Source organism: Pelobates fuscus, chromosome 2 (assembly GCF_036172605.1).
Source record: "Pelobates fuscus isolate aPelFus1 chromosome 2, aPelFus1.pri, whole genome shotgun sequence".
NCBI classification, from domain to species: domain Eukaryota; kingdom Metazoa; phylum Chordata; class Amphibia; order Anura; family Pelobatidae; genus Pelobates; species Pelobates fuscus.
Genome location: NC_086318.1, coordinates 275,544,950 through 275,551,990, shown reverse-complemented (window position 1 = coordinate 275,551,990; position 7,041 = coordinate 275,544,950). Strand labels below are relative to the sequence as shown.

The following is a 7,041-nucleotide window of genomic DNA, read 5'->3' as shown; positions in this document are numbered from 1 at the left end:
GACAAGCTACAAGATTGATAAAAAGAATGGAGCATTTTAGTTACAAAGAAAGGCTAATAAATATGTAAATCTCTTTAGTTTGTAAAAACAGCGCCTCAGAGGGGATATGATAACAGTATATAAATATATTTGGGGCCAGTACAACCCATTATCTGGAAATCTATTCACAAAACAGGGCTATACATAGTACTCAAAGTCACACATTTAGTATGGAAGAAAGGGGATTTCATCTAAGGCAATGAAAAGGTTTTTTTTACAGTAAGAGCAATAAGGATATGGAATGCTCTGCCTGAAGAGCTGGTTTTATCAGAGTCCATACAGATGTTTAAACTGCAATTGGATAAATACTTGCAAAAACATAACATACAAGGATATAATTTCTAAATAGCTGCTTGATCCAAGGAGACATCTGACTGTTATTTTGGGGTCAAAAAGGAATAAAAGTACCTAATGATGTCCTAACACAAATGGACAAACTGTTCTCATTCTGTTAGAATGAAATTCGGTAGTCCTGTCTATAGGACACGTCGTTCGGGAATACTGAAAGGAGGCATCGCAAGCTCACAGAAGAAAAGGTCCCTACTTTGTCTTAGGTTTTAAATAAAACTAGATCAGAAAGGAAGAAACAAAAAACAGACCCTGAGAGAGGGAGAGAAGAGGAAGCGATTGGGGATAGGCAAGTTTGGCATAACAGTGCCACTTTAAAAAGACACTTATAGGCACCCAGAACACTTCAGTTCATTGAAGTAGTCTGGGTGTAATGTTCCTGTCCCCCTTAGTCCTGCAATGTCAATCATTGCAGTTTTTGAGAAACTAGAGTTGCTTCAGGAATTATACAGGACGATGGACATCCTCGTGCTCTATATCCACTGAAATCTCCATAGGAAAGCATTTACTCGCCACGCATGCACATTAGTCCCCCCCCCCTCATCAACGGTCAGTGAGGAGGAGCGCTAACCCAGCGCAAAGGGATATCAGCGCTGGAATCAGGTATGTGAATAAAGGGTTTTTAAACATTTATGTGCCACAGGGAGGGGTGGACCAGTATTCCTAACACTATAGATTTCCTTTAAAGGATTAACATATTCCTCCTAAAGATTTATACATTTAAAATGTAAACCTTTCTAGTAAAAGTAACCTTTTCACAAGAAATCCGCAAAGTCATACTTACGTTTGCCATATTCCCAAGGTCACAGAAGCAAGCCAAAGAAGTCCAACTATGAAAAATTTGGGCAGGTAAAATGTCAAGCACTTTCTTTCAGCCTGAAAAAAGGACAGAAAGTGTTTCTACGTTATTTAAAGAAAATAATTAGATAAAAAGGAATATATCCAGTAATGATAGGCCTTTGGTAGGGGGCTGAGAATAAGGACTATAAAAAGAAGCATCTTGAATAAAACAGATTCATTAATAGAATGCAGATATTACTACATAATAATATTTATGATATGAAAGGGTAAAGACACAGCACTTAAACGTTTCTTAACCCCTTAATGCTGTACTAATGACTGAGGAAGTCATTGTGAGTTAAATGCATTTTATTTGAAAACAGAAATTTTTACTTACCGTAAATTATTTTTTTCTTAATATGGTGGCAGTACCTGTGGGTTTGCCCTTCCCCCTGGGACAAGCACCTGTAAGACAAGAGTGGTCTGGCTTTGGAACGAGGAAGAGTCTTGAATACACCCCTTGGAACTTTTGTTGTTCTGGAACTCTATGACCCCTTTCTGAAAAAGTAAAATAGTTTGGGAAAGTAGGGTTTCTGACTTTGAGGATGGGTAAACGGAAACAAGAAAATTTGATCTTGGCATTCTCGTGAAGGGTATTTTGTAGCCATTTCGTACTAGATTTAGAATCCATGGATTGCTTGTAGTCTTTTCCCATGTATGGTAGAACCGTTGAATTCTTCCTCCCACTCTTTTGGCGTCAGAAACGTTTGACTCTGTCCGCTCTGTCAGATCTCTTGAAATTGCCACTTTGTTCAAAACTTAGATTTTTCCCCTTTCCCTTGAAAATAACGAGGCCTATCTTGGTATGATCTTCTGTTTCTATTCCAAGGGAAGCTCACAAAGGACCGATTTAGACCTGGTATCAACCGTCCATGATCATAACCATAAAGCTTGCCTTGCTACCGAGGATAAACCCATGATCCTAGATGCCAGCTTTAAAACATCCACAGTCATATCCATCAAAAATTAATTCGACAACCGTAAATTCTGAAACAATCGGGTAATTTGTTTATCCTGATCTTCTGGAATCATGTCCTGCAATGCGTTGAGCCAAAAGCCATTAGCTCTGGCTACCGTAGCTCCTGCCAGTAAGGCTTTACACCTGCAGGAGGTCTCAGCTCTTTTGTCCACAGGGTTCTTTGTTGCCAAAACTTCCCCTATAGGGATAGTGGTTTTCTTAGAAAGTTGAGCTACCTGTATATCCACTTTAGGAAACTCTTCCCAAATTTTCGGCATCCGGGATTTAAAATTTTTCCATAAAATGCCGTGAAATAAAAGCTTGTTTTTCAGGATTTTTCCACTCTCTGTAAATTAAATCTATGAACGGCTGTTGAACAGGAAAACCCTTTTTTGATTTTGCAGATACGTCTGGTATCATAATCAGGTTTACTTCCTTCATAAACTTGTGTAGTTCATCTGGAGGGAACCCAAGCATTTCACATGAAGATGAACTAGACAGGTCTGAATCCGTGGAGGCAGAACATTCACCAGAAGCTGGTGACACAGTACCTCTTCTGGCAAGCATCCATGCTGTCAGTGGGTACCTGCACAGCTTAATATGTGGTGAAATTCAAACTTTTCTTTTTATTAAAGTTCCGGTTGGCGCATGCACAATAGCACCGCTGGAACTGTTGGTGGAACGCATCACCTCCCGGGCGTGCGTTCCACCGCTGTGCGCAGGTGCAGGGCTGATTAAGTTATACCTGTGCCAAGGACCGCCTCCATGAAGAAGCCGGAAACCTTCTCGGCATAAGAGAGCTTGAGAATCTTCACTCCGTAAACGCTGAGGCAGGAACATGGCCGCTCAGCATACCACCCGGGCAGCTATCGGGCTGGATCCCCAAGACCATCAACTAGTGTCTCTCATCTCCCTGCAGATGCCATTCCGTCCCCGACAGGGACAAGGAAGGACAAGGAAAGAAGTGGGGTAGGTTTGCCTTAGTAGCCCTTCATAGGACAAGGGGGAGGGATTTGCTCATATTAATGGTCTTACAGGTGCTTGTCACAGGGGGAAGGGCAAACCCACAGGTACTGGCACCATATGACAGAAAAAAAGCCCTTTTATATATTATTATTTTAATATGGTTTTATTTTTATTTGACCAATATTGTATTTGCAGTTTTTTAAATATATTATACAATAATTTTTATTTTTATTTGAAATGTTTGTTATTTTATACACTTATATATTCTCTTAGGGTACCATACAGTTTTGATTCATTCATAACATTTCATCACTTCATATTACTCATCCTTGAGAATAATCTTATTCATGTGTAAAGTTCATAATGTCCTAAGAGAAATAACAAAAATATAACCAAAATATGAATAAAAGAAAAAAGATAAACAAAAATGAAATACTTAACTCCACATTGTATTCCAAGCCGTATATGAAGATCTTCAAAAAAAAAAAATCCTAGTTTATAGATCGCAGATCTCCCTCAGAGATCCCAACCCACATAAAAAAAAAAAAAAAACTCACGCTTAAACCTATTTCAACTGTGGTGCTTATAAATTCCTTCATAGTGCCTCATTAATGGTATGCCTTTTGTATTTTAATTTATCAAATTATAAACTACTATTGAATTCACACTACACTTAGTGGGTGCTGCCCCCCTACTTCCCTTTTCTCACAGTTCCCATAAATAATCCAGGATTCCTGTATTTTAAAGTGTCTTTGTTTTTTATGCTCTGCTCCCCAATATAATTCTTCCATCACTCGACTGTCTACCCATTGAACTATAGTCGGTATTGTTGTCTTTTTCCAAAGTATTTACTCCATTTAGAAGTAACCATAGGAGTTTCTGCTTATTAATATCTAAAAATGAATTAGGCCAACCCAGCAATATCGGAGAAGGTGATAAGGTAAAAGACAAGGGTAACACCCATTTTATATAGTCTATAACCTGTTGCCAATATAGTTTAATTTTAGGGCAAAACCACCAAATATGTTCATAGGTTCCAGTTTCCTGTCCACACCTCCAACACTCCTTTTTTATATTTGGAAAATATAAATTAAGATGTGCCAATAAAGCTGGAAATATTTGCTACAGAAAGGATTTATTTTATGATTCCAAGGGGTAGCGTCGCCGCTTTAAGAGACACCAGTGCTGCAAATAGCACCTATGGAAAAGGGCTTTTGCAAATGTTTATTACATATACAACTACCACCTCACAAGCAAGTGAATCTTCAAAAAGGGTCCCCCTACATAAGGACTCCAAAGCTACACTACTGAGCCATATCCCTTGCTAAATTGCACTTTAAATACATATTTACACAAATTTAAAAAGGATTTCTAAGCGCTCTGCCATATACTCACACATTGAGCTACTAAAGGAATAACTAACCAAAAAAGCCCCACAAAAGTATACAATTTTACTAAAATTTGTAGCAAAGATTGTCAGTTAAATGGCTACGTCAAAATACCCTTGGGTAAATATCCCGTGATGTGTCTAATATACATACATACATACAGTTGTGCTCAAAAGTATGCATACCCTTGCAGAAATTGTGAAATTTTGGCATGGATTTTGAAAATATGACTGATCATGCAAAAATATTTGTCTTTCATTGACGGATAATGATAATATTATCACATAGTTGTTTGGTTGATTTCTGTTATCATTATGATTTAAAAAGGAGACAAATAGCCCTGATCAAATATTTGGCCTGGTTACAGACACACACAGGTTAAAATGGCAATTAAAGGTTAGTTCCCCCACACCTGTGGCTTTTTTAAATTGCAATGTGTGTCTGTATAAATAGTCAATGAGTTTGTTAGTTCTCAAGTGGATGCACTGAGCAGGCTGCATAACAAGGTAATGAAACTTTATAAAGATGGAAAAGGATATAAAAAGCTATCCAAAGCCTTGAAAATGCCAGTTCTGTTCAAATCACTTATTAAGAGAATTCGTCGTTCTCTTGATACCAAGCCAAGATCAGGTAGACCAAGAAAGATTTCCGCTTTAACTGCCAGAAGTCGTCTTCGGAATACAAAGAAAAATCCACAGGTATCCTCAGGAGAAATACAGGCTTCTCTGGAAAAAGACCGCGTGGTTGTTTAAAGGAGCACAATATGACAATACTTGAAAAAAAATAAAAAAATTAGCTGCATGGTCGAGTTGCCAGAAAGAAACCTTTACTGCGCCAATGCCACAAAAAAAAAAAAAAACTGACAACACTTTGACATGCCTCACAGCGACGACACCAAAATAGAAGTTTATGGTCACAACCATAAGCGCTATGTTTGAAGAGGGGTCAGCAAGGCCCATAGTGAAAAGAATACCACCCCCACTATTAAGCATGGTGGTGGCGCACTGATGTTTTTTGGGGGTGGGGGGTAGTTGAGCTCTAAAGGCATGGGGCCTCATAGACAACTATTATAAAAGACTGCACGCTTTCATTTATGCTAAAGGGAGCAACACACAGTATTAAGAACTAAGGGTATGCTAAGGGACTGTATAAAAAACGCAGGGGTCATTTTTTTCCTTTGTTGCAATGCTTTGTTTTACGATTGTGCCATTCTGTTATAACCTACAGTTGAATATGAATCCCATAAGAAAAGTAATCTGTTGCCTGCTCACTCATGTTTTCTTTAAAAATGGTACATATATTACCAATTCGCCAAGAGTATGCAAACTTTTTAGCACAACTGTATATACACATACACACACTTTTGTATGTCACTTTTATTTACTTTGATGGCTATTAAAAATAGAGAAGCATTTGAGCAGAAATTCTGCACATACATATGTCTTCTACCATGACTACTTTTGAAAGAAAATGTGGTAATGGCTGTTGAAATAACCCTCTGAATGTATGCATTAAAGCGCGTTTTATTATATTTTTTTGTTTTTCAAATAGTTGATAAGGAAGAGTGAACTTATAGCTCTCAATAAAGGCAAGTTTCCAAAAGACAAGCACTAAAATCTACAATTTACTCAGTTCAATGTTTCTGTAATTTATTTTGCAATTAAGTTAACGGTTTTAGTAAGTTATTGTTTAGGTACTACTACTAAAATCATAATAAACCATACTGTAGTGCAATAAATAACAAATGTGAACATTTTGGTCTTTTTATGGGTATATACATGCCCTTGCATGATCTGTAAAAGAACTTTTAAAGTTGCAAGAGTGACTAATCTAACATTCTAAATTAGTTTGGGGTTTAAAATACAAGCAGCAAAGTTGTTAAATCTATTATCTGGAGAGGACTCCTTGAGGAACTTTAATTGTTTAATCTCAATGCTTACAGTGCCTGGAGTTTCCCGTTACTTTAAAGCTAAGCAAGGGTCCCCAGCAGCTGGCAGCTCAGCCACTCTGTGATGCTCGCGTTAATGAGGTAGCATTTGCCCAAGGAGCAAATAATGGTACTTGGCTGAGGGTGTCAGCTGACCAACCACTCGCACCCAGTTTCACAATGAATCAAGCCACAGCGCCAGGAGACTCAACCACTTTAAAGGAAATGGTTATGATGCCTAGAGAGTACATTTACATTTTTGCTGACAAATATTATCTAAGCAATATATCGGATATGCAGCATTTGTGATTTGTACATTTTCTTCTAATTAATTATTAATTTGAATACAAGACACATTGTTCAGATAGCATACCTGCACCCTAATTCCATGGTAAACACATAGCCAAAAAAGCAGCAGAGCACACAGAAACAGTGACTGAAACAGGTCGTCCAGCATTCCTGGAAACCAACTGTTTATCAGAAAGGTAAGCGGGAAGAACGGGTCTGGAAGAAAAAGATAAAGCATCTAAACATCTGAAGAGGCTTTTTCCACAGACCTACTCAACTGGTTTTCC

The 7,041-nt window shown here is 37.9% G+C and overlaps 1 protein-coding gene across 2 annotated transcripts in view; it reads right to left on the bottom strand.

Annotated features, from left to right (window-relative positions):
* The window catches only part of TMEM181 (transmembrane protein 181), a 211,671-nt gene that overhangs the window by 48,679 nt on the left and 155,951 nt on the right, over nucleotides 1–7,041 (bottom strand). For both annotated transcript variants that reach the window (XM_063443394.1, XM_063443395.1), the window contains exons 9-10: nucleotides 6,840–6,970; nucleotides 1,172–1,263 (exon numbers count right to left, since the gene is read on the bottom strand). In XM_063443394.1, the coding sequence (XP_063299464.1) occupies nucleotides 1,172–1,263; nucleotides 6,840–6,970 (223 nt within the window). The remainder of the gene's footprint in view (nucleotides 1–1,171; nucleotides 1,264–6,839; nucleotides 6,971–7,041) is intronic.